The sequence below is a fragment of the Mesocricetus auratus genome, unplaced genomic scaffold (genome assembly GCF_017639785.1).
Source record: "Mesocricetus auratus isolate SY011 unplaced genomic scaffold, BCM_Maur_2.0 Super-Scaffold_100004, whole genome shotgun sequence".
NCBI classification, from domain to species: Eukaryota; Metazoa; Chordata; class Mammalia; order Rodentia; family Cricetidae; genus Mesocricetus; species Mesocricetus auratus.
Window position 1 is genome coordinate 34,368,527 of NW_024429189.1, and position 23,166 is coordinate 34,391,692.

Consider the following 23,166-nt stretch of genomic DNA (forward strand, 5'->3'; position numbering starts at 1 on the left):
GAACACACTGGAACAGACATCCTTATTGTATGAATATGCATCTTTTGGGTATATGCCTAAGAGTGGAATTGCTGGGTCTTGTGGTAGACTGAGTCCCATTTTCCTGGGGAATCTCCATACTGATTTCCAAAGTGGCTGTACAAGTTGCACTCCCACCAGCAGTGGAGGAGTGTTCCCCTTTCTCCACATCCTCTCCAGCATAAGCTGTCATTGGTGCTTTTTATTTTAGCCATTCTGACAGGAGTAAGATGGTATCTCAGAATAAACATTATGTTTTTAAGCCATATGCTTTTATCATTTACAAAACCATATCGACATCCTGGGATTCCCTTTTATACAATCTGTGACATGCTTCCACATTTCCTAATTAAAAAATAAAGTAAAAGATTAAAGGTTTAATAAATAAATATTTGACTTAGACTGTGTTTAATTCCACAGCTCAGTTTGTTAGTCATTATTGAATGTGATGAAACGCAAATACCTTTGAGGTGTAAATAGGAAAATTTAATTCCTAAATTCCTCTTTAAACGTTTAGATTGCATGGAAATGTTATTAGATGTTATTATGTTTGTTACGTTCATGTTGGTACATAATTAGAATGCCACATGAGATCAGAGTTAAAAGATTTTATCATTCAAATGTGTCTACTTCCGTGTTGATTTTTTATTCTTTAGTTTGTGAAAATGTTGTTTTCCAAAGTATAGAACAGAATCAGAGAGCTGGATTTTAAGGTCACATTCACGGTATACTAGATACAAGAAGCAGTGAATCTAACGTTGAGGACTGTGTGCCACCTTCGTTCGCTTGTCCCCTTCTAGGCAGCAGCCGCAGCCGCCTCTGCAGAATCCAGAGACTTCAGCGGAGCAGGTGGGATAGGCGTGTTCTCGGAGAGTTCTTCAGTAGCATCAAAGTTGAGTTCCAAGAGTGAAAAGGAGCTGAAGAACAGAAGAAAGAAAAAGAAACAGAAAGAGCAGGCTGGAGAGGAAGAAAAGGAAGACGCGGTGCGGAAATCAGCATCTGAGGACAGCATAAGGAAGAAAGGCTTCCGGTTTTCACTAGAAGGAAGTAGGCTGACCTATGAGAAGAGGTTTTCCTCTCCACACCAGGTACAAAACAGAGGAGGGGAAAGGAAGGGAGGAAAGAAGGAAGGAAGGAAGGAAGGAAGGAAGGAAGGAAGGAAGGAGGGAGGGAGGAGGGAGGGAGGGAGGAGGGAGGGAGGGAGGGAGGGAGGGAGGGAGGGAGGGAGGGAGGAGGGAGGAAGGAAGGAAAGAAGGAAGGAAGGAAGGAAATGGATTACATTTTCATAACAGCATAACAGGGTTTCTTTTAAAGTCTATGCCAGCGTTTGCTGGGGCTGAAGGGGCCTTCTCCTTAAACTTGGCTATGCTTTCACCATGGTAATGAGCATCAAGTATCGGGTTGCCATCTCAGAGATCCAGCGAGTTTTATAACTTTTTTGGAAGCACGGGAAGGCATGTTCATACAGTACTGAACTTGGGAAGGTTTGAGGTTTTGTTAAAGACTTGTGAGTCTCTGGGCAGTGTTCCACATGGGGAATGATCACAGATGGTCCCCATCCCTTCTTAGCTACTGTGCCTGGACCCAGGGAGCTGTAGGTTTTCTGAGAGGCTGGTGCCCAGAAGTGGACCAGGGATGCTTCTCTGCCATCTGTGCAGTGTTTCCGTCCATGTGAATGCTCTCATGAAGAGTGAATTAGTTATTGTTTCAAAGCGGGATGAAGCAAAATCTTTTCTAAACTGTAGCCAAAAATCTCAGGTACCTGACAGGCGCTGAGAAAGATGCATGCCACTAACTAGCACTGATGTTTGATTGTATTTGGTTTTCTGTGCCTCATGTTAAAGTAAGACACAAATTCAGAGAATGCACTGATTTACATATTGCAAGAAAATGTTTTCTGCATGCCTTTGGCTTATGTACCCAACGAAGCTGTTGAAATTTCACTATTTGCGTCCTTGGGTTTTTTTTTTAAGTACCAAGAGAATCCCCAGAAATACATGGTTGCTTGGAGGACAATTTCACTATGAGGGAAACTACAGTATTCATGTAGTACCAATAACAAGGACAACATTGTATTGGTACCTGCAGCAGGAATTCTTAAGCACCTCATTACAAACCTAGGTAGCTACTAATTTAGTCATTATGGCAAACATTCAGAAAGGAAGAGGAGAGATTGTGTGTGTTGATGAATGCCTACTTTATGCACATGTTATTTACTTAATTTGAAATTTATTTTTCTTAGCTCCCATTAATTGTACAAATATAAAGTGTTTCATTACGGCAGTTTTCACATATGCATACAGCAGACCTTGACCATATTCATCCTCCTATTCCATTTATTCTCTCTGCTTTTTGAGTCTCCCCCTTCAATCTCTGGTCTCTCTCCCTTTCCAAATCAAACACGTCCTATTCTACTTTCATTTCATACATATTTCATATATATATATATGTGAGAGAGAGAGAGAGAGAGAGAGACTGGCTCATTTCTGCTAAGATGATTTTGTTATTTGTGACTAACTAGTATATTCCGTTGTGTAGTGCCCCATTTTCTTTATCTGTTAGTGATGAACACCTAGCTGATTTCATAGCTTTAGAATTATACTTATATGAATACACAGGTATCAGTATAATATGTTGATTTAACTCCTTTGAATATATGCCCATGTGTGGTATAATTGAATTATATGTTAGCTCTATACTGAGTTTTTTGAGGAGCCTCTTTACCAATTTTCATAATAACTGGACTGACATAAATCCATATCATCATTGTATAAGGTTCAATTTTCTCTGTATCTTTGCCAGCAGTTGTAATTTTTGTTTTCATATGAAGGTGTCATATGGCTTTTTAATGAATCATTTTAACTGAGATGAGATGGAATCTCAGTATAACTTTGACTCATATTTCCCTGATGGCTAATGATATTGAGCATTTTTTTCCATATATCCATTGGCTAGTTGTGTTTCTTAGTCTGAGAACTAACTGTTAAGTTTATTTTCCCTTTTATTGACTTGCTCGTTTGTTCTTCTGATGTTTAACATTTTTGAGTTCTTAATGTGCTCAATATCAATATCTCATTTTTCTCACTATTCTCATCTATCTCCAATTCTGTAGCCATCTTTTCACTGTAGTAAATCCTTTTATCTGTAGTGCCAAAGTTGTTTAATTTGATGCAATCCCATGTATCAATCCTGGCTATTATTTCTTGAGCTGTTGGAGTGTTTTTCAGAAGATAGTTTTCAATGTCCACAACCTGAAGCATTTCTTTCTGCTTTCCTCGGGTAGTTTTAGAGTTTCCAGTTTTACTTTAAGATCTTTGGTTCATTTTTAGAAAATATGAAAGGAGCTAATGTGTTCAAAACATGTTATCAGAGAAGCATCTATTCACTGGGAAGATGAATGAGAGATGAAAATTCGCACTTGAGTGCAGACAGTTAAGTAACAAGTCTCATGACTGACTCAATTTAATCACCTTGACCGCTTCTTGAGGACTGTAAGATTGTCGGCCATCACTGTCACTTTGGGTTGCTAGTGATAAGGTCTCACATTCCTTAGGTTGGCCTCTCACTTGGTGTGTAGCTGAGGATGACTTAAATTCCTTACTCTTAATGCTTCCACCTCCCAAGTGCTGAGATTACAGTCAGATTTCACCATGAGTTGCTACAAACAGTATCTCTTGTTGATGTGGTCTTCCCTTTAGCACTGTGTAATAACTTCCTTTTACGCATTCTGAACAATTTTAGCTTCAGATCTGCTTTGTCAGATATGAGTAGAGCTGTACATACTTGCTTTCAGGGTCCATTAAATTGCCTTCAATTTGTTCAGTTATTTTTTTTTTTTGCTTCTTTCCACCTTGCTTCTGTTTATGTCTTTGCTAGTGACTTGAGTTCCATGTGGTTCACAAATAGGTGAATCTTGTTTTTTATTCCATTTACCCAGTATACATGTTCATTTATGGGAATTAAAGATATGAGTTAATTTTCCCTGACTTATTTTGTTGGCTTACCGAGGTTTGATGGCTTAATGAATTTTTATTTTGATTCCTTCCCAATCCTCATTTTTTAAAGTGCGGTCATGTTTTCATATGTCTGTATTCCTCTTCTTGTGTAGTGATGCTTTAAGTGTCTGTCTCAGTAGACATGAATTGCTATAGTTTATGCATAGCATGGGAGGACCTTTTTCTCGTTCCATTTTAAGACAACTAGCTGGATGCTGTCAGCTAGTTTGGCAACTATTTTGTTTCAGAGTTTGATATATGCTCTTCTGGCCTTAGAATTTCCTCAGCCAAGTCTTCTGCTCTGAATTACTTAACTTTGAAAGGATCTTAGTACGTCCCTCCCACGGTTCTCCCGACTCTTTCTTCACTCTAATGTGTCAGCATTTTGACTATACTACCACCTGGAGATGTTACTTTCTGCTCATGTCTACTTGGTATGCTCTGTTCACTCCCTGACCTTCTTTGTTCCACTGGTATAGTCCATTTGCTATGCCTTCCACTGTTTTTTTTTATTATTATTACTCATGGAGCTTTTTCATTTCTACAACTACTGTTTAATCTCTATCTCCTTACTAAAGGTCTTATCCAAGTGAGTGAATTTCATGTGCAGACCTTGGATGGATTTCTTTATTGAAGTTGTGTTTCCTCTAGTCCTCTTTGTGGTCTCATTGATCATATTTTAAACACTTGTAAATTTTTAATGTTTGGTGTGTAAAGCATCCTCTGCTTTTGGATTTGGTTTTTAAGGAATTAGTAATTTTTGGAGGGAACTGAGAATTCAGCTGAGTTGTTAGAGTGCTTCTGTGGCATGCATGAAGCCCTGGGCTTAATCCCCAACAGTGTATAAATTGTGGTAGCACAGGCATGTGGCCACAGAACTCGGGAGGTGGAGACAAGAGGACCAGAAGTTCTGGGTTGTCCCCAGTTGAAAAGGATGTTCCATGTCAGCCTAGGCTACATGAGAGCCTGTTACCAAAACAAAACAATAACAGCAATAAAATGTGGAGAAGTAGGAAGTCATGTTGTTTTCTTGACTATTCTTAGTTCTTATCTTGCTACCTTTAGACTCATGCATTTGTGGGGATGGACATGTGTTATGGTTTTATTTGGGGACTTTTTGTGAGCAGAATTATTTTAAGGATTCCATTCTCAATAACAGAAGCAAACAAAATGACATGATGGGAATAAACCAGGTATCAAAATAATAATTATGAAAATGAATACAAATACTTTACCTGCAACAAACACAAAAAAGAAAGTGATAAAATAACATAGCACAAAAGATTGAAAGTGAAATTAATAACAATAAAAATGAAGTTAGAGTAAGGAAAGGGAAAAGGGAAGAAGCAAGATTTTAGGAGAGAGAGAGAGAGAGAGAGAGAGAGAGAGAGAGAGAGAGAGAGAGAGAGAGAGAGAGAATGAATCTATGGCTCTGCCAACTTTAGAGTTTGCGCACTTAAGTCCTGCAAATTTCCAAACCTAGATATGTTCCTCAAGAGCTTTGTAAAGTAGGGGAAGCAAGCACTGGTTTTCTATAGAGGTTCTGTAGGAGAGGGGAGAACCCTGGGGGCCAGGCACTCTGCCTACCCACCTCAGTACTTTAAATATCTGCTCAGTACCTGTCTTCACTCAGGAAGAATCTTCAGAAATCAAGTTACCTTCCGGACCTGGGCTCAGAGTGTTTTGTCCCACATAATAGCCATTCCTACATGGTATAGGGCATCTACAGAAGAAGATGTACCCAGCTGTAGTCCTCTGAAGTATGAGGAGCAACAAAGTGGCTTTCTTCTACAATACTGTCCTGTCCTGTAGGAGGACATACTGCCAGCCAAGCACTGTACTAGATTTGGGGCTTTTAGGTACTGGAGCTTTCTCTTGGAGCTATAGCTGTTCAGCTTGCTCTCAAAGGAGCTGCCAAAACACTCCAAACTTACCCGGTGGATGGCTTCCATCACACTCATTTGTTTTATCCCCTCTTAGTCAGTGCTAAACAACTGGATGGCAGAGTAATGCTTTCACAACAGTCTTGGCTCTGCTGAGTTAAAGATCACCTAATGATGTGCTTATAAAGCTGAGATAGAATTCAGGCTTGGTCTGACACTAAAACCCATGGACTTTCTGCTTTTTCAGGCAGCCTGAAAGGCATCTTTTTAAACTAATGATGAAATGTATAGCTTGATTCCACTTAAAATACATACATTTATTCTTTTCCTTCCTATCTTATCATAAAGACTTTTACATAATCTAATATTTAACATATGAACATTTTGGTAGGTCAGCTGATCCATTCCAAAGCCAAATAATATTGTGAATTCAGATGAACCATGGTAATTTCAAATGGAATAGAATTTGCTTGTTACCAAAGAAAAATTCTTGTCAACACCCTTATGGTTCCACTGTATAAATATCAAATGATAAATATGAGCCCCTTAAATGTTGGACTCTCTTCCAAGCATGAGTATTTTGAAAAATAAAAAAAATGAAAAGGAGGGAAAAGGGGAATGGAGGGAGAGAGTTAAGATGAGATCAAAGGCAAGAAGGGGGGAAGAAAGAAGATTATTTTGCCTACTCCTGAACTTACATTTGTATAAGTTATAAACTAAGTTTGCCTAAATTTGAAACTTCATACCCACTAGAACTGTAGACATTTTCTTCAGTTTGCTTCATTCCAAATCTGAGAGGACTAATTCTACTCTGTGCATTATACCTGGGAATGCTGGTGTGCTGTCCCCTTGGGGGGACAACGACTCACACTAAGAATCCCAGGAAAAGGTAGTAGGATATTAATTCAGATAGAGAGAAGTAGCTTACTGGGAAGCTGGGAAGCTTTCTGAAACATGGCCAGCATCCAAGAGAAGAGAGAGCCAGGTGGCCCTCTCTCTCTCTATTTATTGCCCTCTCCCTCTTCACATGCTATAGCCACACCATTTGGGGCATGACTAAAGTTGGAGATACATCTCTCCCTACAGTCCCTGCTCTTTTTGTAGTTTCTTACAATAGGGCATTTGCTTTGGGGTATCTTTACACCTCTTCTTATGTCTGTTTCCCAGCCGTTTGGACATTGTAAGAGATCATTGCTATAAATCACTGGCCATTTTTCGTTCATTTTCATATTTGTTTCTTAAGCAATCTGTATAAATACAATGACCTGCTTTAAAAATATTTGCCCAATTAGAAAACATAGTTAACAAGTTGCAAAGAAGATGGAGAGGTGTTTAGCACTCTAAAAGCAATGGGTCTGGGATGAGTAGAGTCAATAAATGAGGCAGACTAAAATCTCACTCAATAACCAATTCTATTTAGAGCATCAGACAGTTTATACTGAGGGTTAAGAGGAGTTGCATATGTAAAATGTCCAATGACAAAGGTAAGTTTCACATGGCAGAGAAGCCATATTTGGCAAAAACCTGTTTTTACATAAAGGCAAATAAACAAATAACAATAGCTATTTCTAACGAATAATCTGAAGTAAACTCACTCATATCTGCTATACCTAGGAAGAGCACAAAAGCTTACTCTGAAAACAATTGCATACTTTTGAAGAAACAGAGGTCACAAGACTCCTGCTTTCTTGAAGTTTTCCCACAGGCACTTAGAATTCTCTTCACAGGACTCTATTCTTAGACCATGTTCTGACAGAGAGGAACAAAGTGATGGAAAAAGGGGAGAGAGGGAGAGAGAGAGAGAGACAGAGACAGAGACAGAGACAGAGCATCCAGATATTGTACTAACCCCACTTTGAAAAAAGTAATACTGAAAGTGTCAAACCAAGTAAATCGATTTTACCAGGGTACAGTGGTAGGAGCCTCTTGGGTGTTGTGAGATTCAAAGGTCAAGGATCACAAGCTATTGAGACCCTGTGCTTTATAATGACATAATAGGAGATTATATTGATAACCACTTCTGCTTTCATACTGAAAAAAACATATAATACAAGCTTTTCCTGCAAGGTTATATTTTTCACAGCAGAGTAGGTGGAAATGTGAAACATTTCTAGACATCTCTGACTCCTGCGTGTGGGAGAGCGAAGAAGGAGAAAGTCAAGAGTGCAGTCTCTATCAAGCCTCAAGGGAATCTGGATATTTTCTTTTGAAACTTCTCAAAGAATCAGGTCACCTCTTCATGTCATGGTTACTGTCTATATTTGTGATAATCCAGGAGTTACATTTTTGGAGATTCGTTGGTGGGAGGATTTGTCTTCTTGGCCATCTTTCATTTGCATCACAGCATTTTATTAATCCAAGTTTATGATATTGAAAGCATGTCTGTAGTATAAGCAATGGTTCAAAGAGAGGCATGGTATTCTGCTTGTCCCATTGAGAACCTATCTTTTTCCAACTTCTGAGAAAGAAAGATGCCTTTATTTTGGGGGTTGTTGTGATTGCTGGCTCTAAGAGCTACAGTGGGCATCTTGTTACACAAAAGGAAGCAACCTGAGCTGACATATGGAGAAAGACATGGTTTGGTTATTTGTAATATAGCTAGAATTATATGTAAACCCTGGACAGGAATGAACTAATACAACTTTCAATCATGAGATACCATTGTGTGAACTTTTGCTGAAATTATTTCCCCCATCCATCTATGATGTAATTCAAGTTAACATATAAACTCTACTAGAAGTGTTACATATACATTGATTTTACTCTATTTTCTTTTAATCATTTTTATTCCTTTCTTTTTAAGTTAATGATAAATAATAGATTACTCATTTGGTTAGGTAGGATTGGTGTGGTGCATTGAATGAGAACAGTTCTCATAGGTTCCTGTGTTTGAATACTTGGTCCCCAATTGGTGCAACAATTTAGGAAGTATTACAAAGTATAGCCTTGTTGGAGGACAGCTGTCACTAGAAGTGGGATTTGAGATTTCAAAAGTTCTCCTCCATCTCCAACATGCTCTCTACTTCCTCTTTATGATCGGAGATGTGAGATCTTAGCTTCTGGTTCTGCTGCCTTCCTTTTGCTATCTTCATTCCACCATCAGGAACTCTAACTCACTGGAACCACAGCCCCAAACAAATGTTTTCTTCTGTAAGTTTCCTTGGTCATGGTGTTTTATCACAACAATAGACAAGTAACTAAGACAGTTGGGTAAGGAATAGGGATAGAAAGAAATAACAAGTATGTTTCTCTAAAACCTATAGAATGTGGTATATATATTACAAATATTTTAAAGAAAAGATGATTATCTGAAAAGAAAATTAGAATAATACTTTGTGGTCAAGAAATATAAGAAATTCATAGGCTCAAATTTTATTTGGCTTTAAATTCTTCCAAGAAGAAAAAGATCAAACTCATCACATTAAGTTATAGAGTTTTTATTTCTATTAATAATTATAGATATAGAATGCAGAATAGCTTAAGGAAAGGACAGAACTATTAGATTATTTGAATAATGTCTATGAATAGCTTTAGGCAAGTATAATGGTTTGATTTTACAGGGGGTTGCAGTTGCCTTCAGTCTCAGAAGAAATTTTGGAGTTTGAATATTGGGAAGTGTGGTCTTATTGGATTACGTATGACCTTGTTGGAGGAAGTCTGTCACTGGAGGTGGGCTTTGAAGTTTCAAAAGCCCATACCAAACCCGGGTTTCTTTACCTGTGAATTGGAATGTAGGTTTCAGCTACTAGTCCAGTATCTGCCTGTACGCTGCCATGCTCTCTACCCTCATGATAATGGACTATGTCTCTGAAATAGTAAGCAAGTCCCCAGTTAAATGCTTTCTTTCATAAAAGTTGTCTTAGTTATGGTTTCTCTTTACTGGAACAGATAGCAGTGGCAAAGATAGCAAGTCATATATAGGGTCTGGAGTCTTTCTGCATATGTCAGCCCAGGTTTTTCCCGTGTGTGTGGCATAATTCCCACTGTAACTCTTAGACCCAGTAATCTCAACAACCCCAGCTGAAAAAGCACCTTTATTTCCCAACACTTGGAAAGGGAAGGGTTGGTTCTCAGTGGGCCAAGAAACACCCCATGTTTCTCTATAAATCTTCCCATGTATTATAGGTATTAAGTGCTCTAGTAGACTGGACCTGAAATGTTGCCCTGCTTTTAGTGCCAGTGATTGGATTATTGCCTCACGAATTAAGTAAATCAAGAACTGAGGGACTTTTCCTAAGGTACAAGATACTATAGACAACAGAAAAATGGATATTGGCCAAGTGACAGCATGTGTTGCAGAGGTTATAAACATAGACTAGCATAGAGGCAGTTATTTCTTGTTGGGCTGTGATGGCCAAGAAAAGAATTTGTTGTAGAGACAGGCTATCATTTAGAAAAATGCTAAGTGACCATGATCAGATTCTTAGTTAAAAACCATTTTTTGCTAATATGGTGTTGTTCAGATTTCTTGAGACAGAAGAGTAGAAATCGGGAAATGAATCATACAGTTATTTCAGCTTGATTTGTTTAATTTATTCATGAAGACCATTAAAAAATATGCAAAGGGAAAGAGAGAAACTGCTCCTGTACTATAATTATGTAGGTCTATCAGCAAGCTGACTTTGATGCTCCTCTAGGGAGAATCTGCCTTGGGGTGTGGTCACTTGTGAGCTCTTACTGCATCTATTTTAGGCTTCAAAAGGCATAAAAGTAGGTGTGTGTTTAATTAATTTTCATTCAATTGTTAAGTGAAATTCAGTTCTAAGAGAATGGTCTAGCAAGTACTGCTGTTCCAGTCATCAAGAATAAGACCAGACAATGTTGTGGGAGTGCTTCTAACTATACTAAGGCAAAGAAAATGACCGAAGAGGAGGAAAATAAAGGAAGAAGGGGGGGGAGTAAAATGGAAGGGGATAATCGCAGGAAGGCAACCTTCAGCTCCTGCCCTGTGACTTATCCTGAAATAGCCCACAGCTGTGAACCAGAGGGTCAAGCCATTTTCTTCTGGTACAGGTTCTTGTTTGGCTGGTTGGTTTGGCTTTTCAAGACAGGGTCTCTCTGTAGCTTTGGGCCTGTCCTGGAACTTACTCTGTAGGTCGGGCTGGTCTCAAACAAAGAGAGATTCACTGCCTCTGCCTTCCCAGTGCTGGTATTAAAGGCGTGTGCCACCAACGCCTGGCTGGTGCAGGGTCTTAACTACTTTCATCTTTTTTGTTTCTTTTGGTTGTTTCTAGTCTCTATTGAGCATCCGAGGTTCCCTTTTCTCTCCAAGACGCAACAGTAGAGCTAGCCTCTTCAGCTTCAAAGGTCGAGTGAAGGATATTGGTTCTGAAAATGACTTTGCTGACGATGAACACAGCACGTTTGAGGACAACGACAGCAGAAGGGACTCTCTGTTTGTGCCACACAGGCACGGAGAAAGGCGTCCCAGCAATGTCAGCCAGGCCAGCCGTGCCTCCCGCGGAATACCCACTCTACCCATGAATGGAAAGATGCACAGTGCAGTGGACTGCAATGGCGTGGTCTCCCTGGTCGGAGGCCCTTCTGCCCTCACATCTCCTGTGGGCCAGCTACTCCCAGAGGTGAGGCCTACCACATCATTAGCACAGAAGGAGAAGGGGCACTAGTGCAGTCAGGAATGTGGATTTTGATTTCCACAGACAATAGTACCCTACATCTGTTATCCCAAGGTCAAGAGACTTTTTGGTATTGTCAAGCTATGAATTTATCTTGTCAAAACCTTTTACGAATCTCTACAAATTAAGGTCATACAAGGAGTTCCATAGACACATTTGTTCATTATTGATACTAAAACTTGGAATGTAACAACAACAACAAAAAGGCCAACCACGTTTTTGCTTTGCAAACACGTAATTAATACAATTATCATCATCATCATCATCATCATCATCATCATCATCATTATTTGGTTTGTTGAGACAATGTTTCTCTGTGTAGCCCTGGCTATCCTGAAACTCTCTTAGTATGCCGGGCTGGCTTTGAACTCAGAGATCTGCCTGCCTCTGCCTCCCAAGTGCTGGCATTAACACATGTACCACCAGCCAGGCAATATGACTAAGTATTAAGAAATTCATGTGCATGATTATATAAATATGCATTTCAAAGGTTTTGGCATCCTGTTTCTTTAAAACAATTTCACACTTCCACTTGCTGTCATGCTGTCACTAATTATATCTAAGTTCCTTAGTCACAATTATCTCCACTTTACAAAATGTGCTCTTCCCCCCAGCACCAACTCAAATGACCCAGCCACTCTACATCTGTTACACTTTTTCTAATGGATTTCAGCTTTCATATTACTGCCATAATTTCTTGCTATTTGCAAAGTTACCCCAAATCAAGCATATGGAAAAGACTTTCAAATTACTAGTGTATATCAAGGCACATTGTTGATGGTTCCTTTATAAAACAAGACACTTTTCATGTTGACATTAAATAAAAAGGCATTTGATCTTTATAAAATACTCCAGCCTAATCACATCACAGTGTCCTGAACTGGGTTAAAATCTCCTTTGTATAATCACTTTTATGTAACTTAATTTTTTAAGGCGCAAGCCCCTTAGGACCACATTACAATGGTCCTGCTAGTTTTCAATCACTTTAAAAAAATCTTGCCTTGGAATATGACAATAACTGTTGCTCATCACTGATTTCCCCATGGTCTCTCTTCAACCTTTCCTCCCAGAGAAGCTTCCAAGTATCCTGGAAAAAATAGCAAGCCTCAAAACTAGTAGAACTTTTTTGTGAAGCAGACAAGAAGAGTAACAAGAAAATGTCACATCTCCTTAGAAAAATAACCTTAGCCAGTTTTATACAGCACATTGTTGAGAACACTGCAGAGCTAATACATTGACCCCTCAAAACCACCCTTTATAATATTTGCTAATTTACCTTCATTTTACAGATGAGGAAACTGAAGCCCGTGCATGGTGAAGCACACATTTGACCCCAGCCAGATATGCTAGATACAAGTCCTATGGCATTCCGCTCACAGTGAAATACAACACTCCATTCTCAGGGAAACACAGTATTCCAATGAGTTTCTTAAGTGGGAAGAACAGATGATTATAGAAGAAAATACTTTCATTGAAATCAGTGTTTCTTTTCTTTTGGTTTTTTTGAGACAGGGTTTCTGTGTGCAGTCCTGGCAGTCCGGCAACTCCCTCTGTAGACCACAGAGATCTGCCTGCCTCTGCCTCCCAAGTGCCACTACTGCCCAGCTAAACCAGTGTTTTCTTTTTATTTTTAAATTTTCAAAAATTAAAACGGTTTAATTAAAATACCAGAGACACATCAAACAAACAAATAACACAAATGCCTTTGAGTAACCCAAACATAGGATGGGGATAAGCTCTATAGTGAAATGGAAGCCAAGACAAAACAAAGTGTCACTCGTGCAAGGCAAGTGCTGGTCCAGCAAGCTGCTACAAACCCAGCCCTAGAGTATGTAGGTGCTACTGAAATAAAGCTGTCTTGAGTGGTAGAGAAAGACAAAAACAGGGTTTCTTAAGTGACGCTTCAAACTCTCTCAGAATGAGTCTCAGCAATAGAAATTCCAGATTAGTTTTCTAGCTACACCCAGAACTACCCCAGAGGAAGCTTTGAAGAGGGAACCCGGAAATCCTTTCCTACAAAACATTACACATGGTTCCTGGATACAGAAGTAGGCCTTTCACAGATCTTGATACCACTGGGGCAAAAATCCTAATTTCATTGCATAAATATAAGTACAAATTAATATGTCAGAACCACAATGGCATTATTCAAGAGTCAACATAGATTGATCCTATCGGAAAAAGTAGAAATCATAAATAAAGGTCGATTGGGCCTAGTTTGAAGCTAAGCCTATAGTAACCAGAGAACCTGCAAATTCCCACCATGACTTCAGCCATGAAGTCAACACTTTGGAGCAAGATTCTGTCCTGTGGAGGGAGCTGAAGGGGCACACACATTTGGCATTCTCTGGGATCCTGCCGAGGGGACATTTGAAAAGAAAACACACAGCCACAAACAAATGGCTTGTCCCAAAGCACACTATTTCCTAGTCTTTACACACATATTCCATTGAGACTATTAACTTCAGAAGGATTGTCTGAGTGATACCACTAGGGATTTTGGAGTCTATCATTAAAACTTATGCAGATCTAGAGCTTCCAATGTGATTTTGCCTCAAGCAGAAAGAATGGAATGACATTTATGTTACCTCCACATTTTTCTTAAAAGTGTTCCTCTTTGAGGACAAAGTATTTCCACCTTGTGAGCCCATCTTTACTTTAATGGTTTTATTTTCAGCGAGTGGTTCTCTCTTTTCTCCTTGGGTCAACTTCTCTTTTATCTTAAAATTAATTTGAAGTGACTGCATGGGTCTTTGTCACCATTCCTGATTAAATCAATTGAGTCGAAACCAGTTTTGAGAATGCATGATTATGCAAATCAGTAAACACAGCAGGAAACTCATGGCTCATATCACAATGAGGTCCAGGTTAATAAGCTGCACCCATATTGCTCTTTAAGCAAAGGCAAAACCCTCACAGAACTGAAGGTGCCTTATTTATTGGTAGCTCACTCACCTGCATTTGAAATGTGTGAGATTTTTCCTATGTCCTGTGACAGCTAACTTCATGTTTGATGTCCCGAAGTAAGAACATGTTCTCCCCATCTCCAAACCGGGACAATTTACTTTAGAGCAGGGAAGAACTGCATCATAGTATGACTGCTAAAATCCAAACACCACTGACTGGTATGTCCTGAGACTTTTAATGCTTATGTAGCTCAAGTGTGAACAGAGTTGTTTCATGAGTATTATATGAAAAGATAGATTAGCCAAAAAATAAATTTAAGATGGATATTGGCAAATAATATTTATGTCCAAAGAAAATCCCAGAAGTATTTTGCATGCAGACACCACATTTTAAGGGAACTCTTATGGCAGCACATTAGATAATGCATTTTTTTACATACCTGTCCATAAAGATCTAGAAACTAAACCTGGGCATGCATCAGGAACAATGCATTTCGGTGTGAAGTTGGAGGTTGAAATGACTGAGGGGCTCAGAGTTTATCCAGTCAATTAATGTTGGTCTTTCCAACCTAAATCTCTAGCTTGGAGAAAGCTCACTCTGGCAAACTCCGACATCCCAGAAGACTGAGGATCTGGTGGACTGAAAGTCACCATGAGTATTGTGGTCTAGATATGAAATGTACACCAGAGGCTTATGTTTTAATCATTGACCAATAGGCTGGTGGACTGAAAGTCACCATGAGTATTGTGGTCTAGATATGAAATGTACACCAGAGGCTTATGTTTTAATCATTGACCAATAGGCTGGTGGCACAATTTTGGAAGGTTGTGGAACTATACTGGGTAGAGAACAGAAGGAGATGGTGGGTCACTGGGTGTAGCATTTGAGGCTGTGTAGCCTGGTCTCACTTTCTGCTCACTGATTGCTTCCTGAGTGCAAATGTGGTGACAAGCCAGCCCTCTGCTACTGCCACCATGGTTCCCTATCTGCCACTGTGTATTCCCTGCCACAGGGGTACTACACCCCCTTGAAACTTATGGGAGCCAAAACAAAGTTATTTTCTTGAGTTGCTTTTGTTTGATATCTTACCACAACAGCAAGAAAGCAAGACACTGCTTATACCTGAGATAATGTGGTAGACTCCTGGTTAAAGCAGTGTCTACAACAGGAGTACTTTCAGGCTTATTACTCAGGAATGGTGATTATTTTGCTGTCTGGAATTTTGGTATTTCAGGGCACAACTACTGAAACAGAAATAAGAAAGAGAAGGTCCAGTTCTTACCATGTTTCCATGGATTTGTTGGAAGACCCTACATCAAGGCAAAGAGCAATGAGTATAGCCAGCATTTTGACCAACACAATGGAAGGTATGTCAAAAGTCCCACACCATCGCTCTTTGATAGTGGGTTGCTAATGATGTGAAACCCCTTGCCTAAATTTCAAGGCAACACTTCTCAGTCCAGTACCACATCACCACTTCTTTTAAAAGGTAATGTCAAATCAGTGCATAGCACGTGCAATCTATTGTTTTGTGTAGATTTTTAAACAAGCCTTTGGGAACTGCTACAAATTCAAGGTACGCTTGGAATACGACTGTCAGAGTTTAAATTCTAAACTCGTGAAGCTTGAAGGTGACATTAGTATCAGTGTAATGAGTTATGCTTATTAGTATGGTGCTAACATACTTGACAATTTATAAAATATAACAAGCTAACACAAGTTATAAAATATATTGACTTAACCAGAATTATAAATAAAAGTGTGAGCTAAGGTGTCATGCTTCATTGAAGCTGTGTTTAAAATTTAATCATTCTATCATTCTACTTTTATTCTTCTCTTCTTTCACCTCCTCTACATCTGTATAACTGATGAAATATTATATCAGCTTTTTCTTTCTTCAAAGATTATATCTGAATAGTTAACATAGTATTTATAAGTATGGCTTTCATATTACAAAAATGAAAGTTTGGGGAACAGTTTAATTGCATTGCTTCCAGGTTCTGCCACAGGTTAAATGTACTAATTTGTGATTTGAATTTCATTTTTCAGCTAAAATGTGGACTATGATGTCCAGGCATAGAGTTGCTATAAGGATTAAATAAGGCAAAACATGTAAAGTACCCCATACTTTGCATGCTGTAGACCATCCACAAATGCTGTGGTTATTAATTGTCCTATCATGAATTTTTGTAAATTCATTTGTTTTATATTATAAGTAAAATCAACAACTGTCAACTTCAATACATGGGAAAATAAGTTCATATTAATGTATTCATGTATAATGTCCACCCCAGTTGTCTTCCTTATTGTCCCTTCCTGCTTTCATATAAAATGTATTTTATCTCACTATCTTTTACAAGTCTCCCTGTCCCATTCCCATATGTGTAAAAGTGTGTTTGCATCTATAAGTCCAAAGAGAAAGTTAAGAAGGAGCATAAGTGTGAGAGAACATGAGTGTGTGCATGACTTTATTTTTAAAAGTCCTTTCAAATTTTAATAGATATGTACATTGTATCTTAATCATATCTCCACTCCCTCTTCCCCTTTCCCAGCCCTCCTCCCGGTATATCTCCTTTTCCAATTTTAGTTTCTTCAGAGACTGGGTAGATTCTTAGAAAGAATTTTTTGTCATAATGCAAAAATATCATGACCTCAGAATCAAAAACCCTGAAAGTCATAACCAGAAAAAAATACCATAATAGATGACTCTGTCATCATAGACAAGATGTTGATACAAGACCCAGTTTTCTCAGAGTCCTGATCTTTTCATTGACTTCAATGGAATATTAAACTCTAGTCCATTCTTCCCCAACCTTGCCTGCCTAGCTCACACTCCTTCTTCCCCCAGCTGCCAGTAGCTTGCTCCTCCCTATCCCTCCAGGTAAATCTTTTGAAGAGTTTCTGGTCTTCTGCTCCTTGCCATAGCAAAACCACTGAGAGGAAGGGGCCAGTGGTTCTGCTTCCGATGTCAGCAGCATGGCTGCTCCCCCAAAGCAGGAAGTAGAGAAGGAGCCAGGGTAAGTCTAAACTGACAGTCACACTTTGCACTTCTAGTAGTGTTAAGTTCGAACTAAGTAAAGAATAAATGAAGGGTAAAAACAATCAAACCATTACAAATTGGACCTGCCCAGGAATTGACATCCAGAGCTCAGACTGAGCACACACACACATTTTTCTCCAGGGAAACATGTCTCCTGGAGTTGTTTAGAATGAAAGGTTGTTCTAGAAGTTGGAAGAACTCAGGAAGTGACAGACTACAAGAATCTGTTTTTAATGTCTTCAGAGATTTTGTGTGAACGAAGTTTGTTCTAGTGAGATAGTTGGGTTAAGCTTCATTCTTTTTTTCCCCATTCGTGATATAAAGTGAAAGCCAGATATGTCTTTATTCAGCTATATATGAACAGTTTGAACATGACACTGACCAGCATTAGTGGGAGGCAGTCTTCTGCACACAACATGAATCGTAAAGTTTACTTTGATACAGCCCTGTTCTGTTCCCATTAATGGTGGGGAAGTTTCTTAGTTATTATTATCTTTATTTAAATGTGGTTTCTTCTGAATTTTGGTTCATCTACCCTTTTATGAACAGGCTTAATAATGTGGCTGGCAACTTTTGATTTCTTCATTTCAATTGCAGCCAACTCTCCATTATCCAAAGTAACAAACAGTCATGCTTACTGATGAGTGAAACTTGTTTTAAGATGCATAATTGCATAGACATGTCTCATGGACACACTTTGAATGATATGTATGTTGGGGGATAAAAGTACTAGAGGAATTCAGATGGATCAACAGAATACAAAAACTCAGCTGCCCCTGCATCTAAGGTGGGAAATCCCCACAGGAATAATGGAGAAGTGGCTGTGGTTGTTCTGGGTGCTTCACTTGCTCTAAAATGGGAGACAGTCCTATGGGGAATTAATAATTGAATGATTTTATTTTAGACTTAAGGTAATTTTGCTCCGGCTTTTCCTAGTGTCAAGACCATCAGCACCTGCTGAATTTTCCCTTTGAATGTTTTTATGATTTCTTTTATTCCCTGTCCTATGCTCTTTGCTTTTATTTTTCTAGTAAATCACATCTTGTGTAAATAGAAATGGAACTTTTTCTGATAACACATAAGCAGAAATTTTGCAGCTTCTCTTCTATTATTTGTTGTAAATTATATGATCTTTTTTATTTCCTGTGTGAAAATGACCTTGTTTGGGAGTATTGAAAGCACTTATAAAGTAATAATGCATATGTAAAATAAATAAATAGAAAGGTTAATAATTTTAATTATGGAATTTTTTCTCTGACTTAACTAAAATGTCCTTATTGTTTACCAAATTACCAATCATAAGAGATGGAAATAAAATATTCACTTGAAGAATTTTAGTATCCAAAGAGAAATTTGAAATGTCTAGCTTTAACAGAATTCCACTAAGGCAGCTAAGAATAAATTGATTTAAGGAAGTGAGTAACTTTATAAAATATATAAGTAGCAAATATTTATTAGCAGAAAAAAGATCTAGCAGCATGCTTCTCCATTTTCTACGCTGTCTCCTCCTATATAGATTTTACTTTATTGTAAACTAAAACAGTGGTGAAGAAATACCCTCCTATTACAAAAATAGGGCTAAAGTAACTAGTCAGAAACCACATGCCAGGGAATGAGCAATGATAAGAAGGGATGGTCACATGTTCGACAGAGCAGGTAACCTTCCGCAATGCCATTGGTGGACCAACAGATTTGGTTTCCTTTCCCAATGAAGAGTTTGCTAAGTGACCATCTTGCCAAAGGAAGATGGAGATGATAATTTTATACTTCATATTTTTCCAAAAGTCATTGTCAATGCTAAACAGGTGACATCTAGAAGGTCTGTGAATTGCTTAATTTTATGAGAAATGATCAAAAAGCCTTGTAGACAATAGTCTGAGCACTTGGATCCTACGTTGCTATTTAGCTTAAATCCTTCTTAAAAGCGTTGCAAGTTTTTTTTTAACATTTTTAAAATGAAACTTCATGTGCTGTATTTGTTACAATAATAACAAATTTCAATACATTAAAGTAAATAGAGTCAATAGAAATGTGTGAATTCTATGGATGTTTGTATTAAATCTTGTATTTTATTAATTGTACGTGAATCTCAATTTGTAAAGTGTTAGCATTTTAACAGTGAGGATTACAATTTATTCGATTAATCATTTCCTTTTTTTGTACTTTCTGGTTACTGATGTATAGAGAATACAAGAAACTTGTTGAACTTGATATGCAAGCTCATGTAACTAAAACTTATTATTAATGTGGGTTTTTCAACTCAGAGGAGCAATTTCATTAAATGTGTCTCATTAGAATCCCTCCAATGATATCTAGGAGACCAATGTTCCCTGTGACTCTTCCAGGTTGTCTCTCAGGGAGCCTCTGGTAATATACCACACCCCTTGTTCTATCCTGAATATAGATGGATGTGTGCAATGAAAGTTCTGCCATTTGGTTTCTTGTAACCTTGTAGGCAATTTTTTAATCAGTATTGTAGATAGTGTTAGAGACTAAGTCTATCTGAGAAACATTGGGAAATTTATTGCCCTTTCTGTATCTACCCTTTCTGTGACTGCAAACCCATAATTTTTCTCTTTCATCAGATTATTTTATCTTTCCAAAATGCATTTAGATTAATTTTAAAGAATTACTTCCAACTTACACCAAATACTGATTAATAGAAAGTAAAAAGTTTTCATGAATACGTTTACTTTTTTCCTCCCCAGAACTTGAAGAATCCAGACAGAAATGCCCACCCTGCTGGTACAAATTTGCTAATATGTGTCTGATTTGGGACTGTTGTAAGCCATGGTTAAAGGTAAAACACCTTGTCAATCTGGTAGTGATGGATCCATTTGTTGACCTGGCCATCACCATCTGCATTGTGTTAAATACACTCTTCATGGCCATGGAGCATTACCCAATGACGGAGCAGTTCAGCAGTGTGCTGTCTGTGGGGAATTTGGTAAGACTACTTGAGGGTTCATATTCATATTAATTTATGTGATACTGTCAAATAACATATCATCTTATTGACCACATTTGCTAAAGACATCAAAATCTCTTCCATCTTTTTTAAACAAGCAAACAAACAAAAAATTGGTTGCTACACTTAAACATAGTGCAAAGGATTCAAATGTAATTTGATATAGAAATAGTCACTTCTCTATTATAATGATAATTATGGCCAGGCATAATGGCACATACCTGTAACCTCAGCAGCTGGGAGACAAAGGCAGGAAGATCCCAAATTCTAGGGTCATCTGTGCTAAATTGTGAGATCCTACTTCAAAGCAAACAAGTAAAGAAACATAAACAAGGTGAGGGCCATTGAAATGGCTCAGCAAGTAAAAGAGATTTTCCCCAAGTCTGATGACCTAAATTTGACACTTGACCCCAAAAGGTAGAAGAAAACCAACTTTGGTAGGTTAGCTACTGACATGCCATTCTAAACATGTGCTCCTCCAAACACAGAAGACAAATAGGCAAGTAAAGACATTATTTAAAAACAAGACTATGATAGAAACTTGGGAACATATATATAATATGAAATGCTTATTAAGTTCTTATGAGCCTTAAACAAACACCTTAAAGCATATACATTTCTTATATTTGAATTGAGCACTATATATATTGTTTATTTTATTTCTGATAGATCTCAAGATAGTCAAATGCTAAAGTGTGTGTAATAAACATATATTTTATATCAAGGCCTGCATTAAATATTATGCACACTCCATTTCTTCCCTCTCCCCTCCCCCAACCTTCCCAATGGAGACCATTTTGATTTAATAGTTTCTTTGAGAAAAGAAGAGATTGTGGAACAGAAAGTGTTCCTGAGGAGCTCTTCTTCAAAGTGTTCTGCCCCATGGGGCACGTGCCTTGTAGCCAAGGAAAGGAAATCCCTCACAGAAACAACCTGTTTCACTTATAGTGGGACGTTTGCCTTAGTTTTGAATTGGTCACCGGTGTTTTATCATCATGTCTTCAAATTATGATCAAGACTTTCAGCAGCTCTAAGCTTTTGGTTGGTTTCACAGCTGCTCCAATTGACTGGTTATAGGATGAAGTCTAATTTAGTTGACCATTTATTTATAAAACAATCTAGATGGCAGTTCAATATGTATGATGGCAACTTTGGGCCAAACTTTTTCTCAAATAAAGAGACTACTTTAGGATAAATTCACTTTACAACAATGTAATATTTGAAAAGGCAGACTTACTGAATTTTGATAGCACACAAACTCTTAAAATGTATTTGGCTTTAAGAAGATAATAATGGCAGCAGACAAAGGGGCATGTAAGTGTCAGGAGAGTTTATTGGTTGATAGAGGTGGTGTTTTTGAAGTGAGGGAAGGATGGAGTCTGTTGTTTTCTGTAAAATCCCATCAGGGAAGCAACCAGCAGTAAGAACAGATTGAAACTATAGGCCACATAAGAAAGCAAATACCTCATAGAGGGTAAAATTAGCTCAAAACAGGGATACAGCTTCCATTTTAATAAGAAGAAATACAGGGCTGGATAGATGGCTCGGTGATTAAAAGCACTGACTGCTCTTTCAGAGGACCTGGGTTCAATTCCAGGCACACACATGGCAGCTCACAACTGTCTGTAACTCCAGTTCCAGGGAACCTGACACCCACTGCAAAACACCAATGCACATAAACTAAAAATAAATAAATTAGAAAAAAGAAGAAGAAGAAGAAATGAATCAAGTAGGAATATGTTGAATGATTAGAGACAAAAATCAGGTTGGCTAACTCCAATCATCAGTGAGAAATATTGAAAGGGCAGAAAAAAGTCAAGATAAGTGGCAGAGAAGAAGGTTTGAAATAATTGTAGAAAACGGAAAACATTTATTTTATTTTCCAAAATTAGCAATTCATTAAAGTCTTTACCACCTTTAAAGCCACTAGTGACTATGTTTATTACAGTTTACATGAAGTCTCCTTAGAACCAGTTCATCTACAGATCCATGGAAGGAGACTAACCTATTGTACTTTGGCAGCTAAAGTCCATGCTTCTAAGTAAACACTTGGTGAAGTTTTAGATAACAAAGGAGATTAACCACAGCTGAGCTCTGTGTGCCCAGTGTACTTTTTGTATAAAAATCAAGGTGTCCTTTTATTATGTGAATCTATACTTAATCACTAGTAAACCTTAAATACAATGAACAATTAACTATTGGGTTGAATATAAAACATTTCAAAGCATCCACTTGTGGCATGTAAGCCAATCTTTAAAATCCACAATGTGTGCTTGATTTGTGATTAGTTGCATTGCTTCTTTTCGAGAATAGGCATTCCTATAACCAACTGCATTTCTCATTTAGGTCTTCACTGGCATCTTCACAGCAGAAATGTTTCTCAAGATAATAGCTATGGATCCATATTATTACTTCCAAGAAGGCTGGAATATCTTTGATGGCTTTATTGTGAGCCTTAGTTTAATGGAACTTGGCTTGGCCAATGTGGAAGGATTGTCAGTTCTCCGATCATTCCGGCTGGTAACTATTTAGCAGTGTCCATACTTACTTTTGTAATTAATTACTCTTCATTCATTCCTAATAGCAGGTCCAACATATTTCATAAATGTAATATTATTTGAAAAGATATGAAAATGTAGTGCCCATTGGTATTTTGGATTGCCTACTTTATCCCCTGAGAAGTTAATACTTGAAATAGAATATATGGGAGGAGGAGAAT

The 23,166-nt window shown here is 38.0% G+C and overlaps 1 protein-coding gene across 6 annotated transcripts in view; it reads left to right on the plus strand.

Annotated features, from left to right (window-relative positions):
* The window catches only part of LOC101843810 (sodium channel protein type 2 subunit alpha), a 132,514-nt gene that overhangs the window by 67,104 nt on the left and 42,244 nt on the right, over window positions 1-23,166 (plus strand). For all 6 annotated transcript variants that reach the window (XM_021232913.2, XM_040745473.1, XM_040745476.1 and 3 more), the window contains exons 11-15: window positions 819-1,106; window positions 11,131-11,478; window positions 15,674-15,806; window positions 20,188-20,426; window positions 22,794-22,967. In XM_021232913.2, the coding sequence (XP_021088572.2) occupies window positions 819-1,106; window positions 11,131-11,478; window positions 15,674-15,806; window positions 20,188-20,426; window positions 22,794-22,967 (1,182 nt within the window). The remainder of the gene's footprint in view (window positions 1-818; window positions 1,107-11,130; window positions 11,479-15,673; window positions 15,807-20,187; window positions 20,427-22,793; window positions 22,968-23,166) is intronic.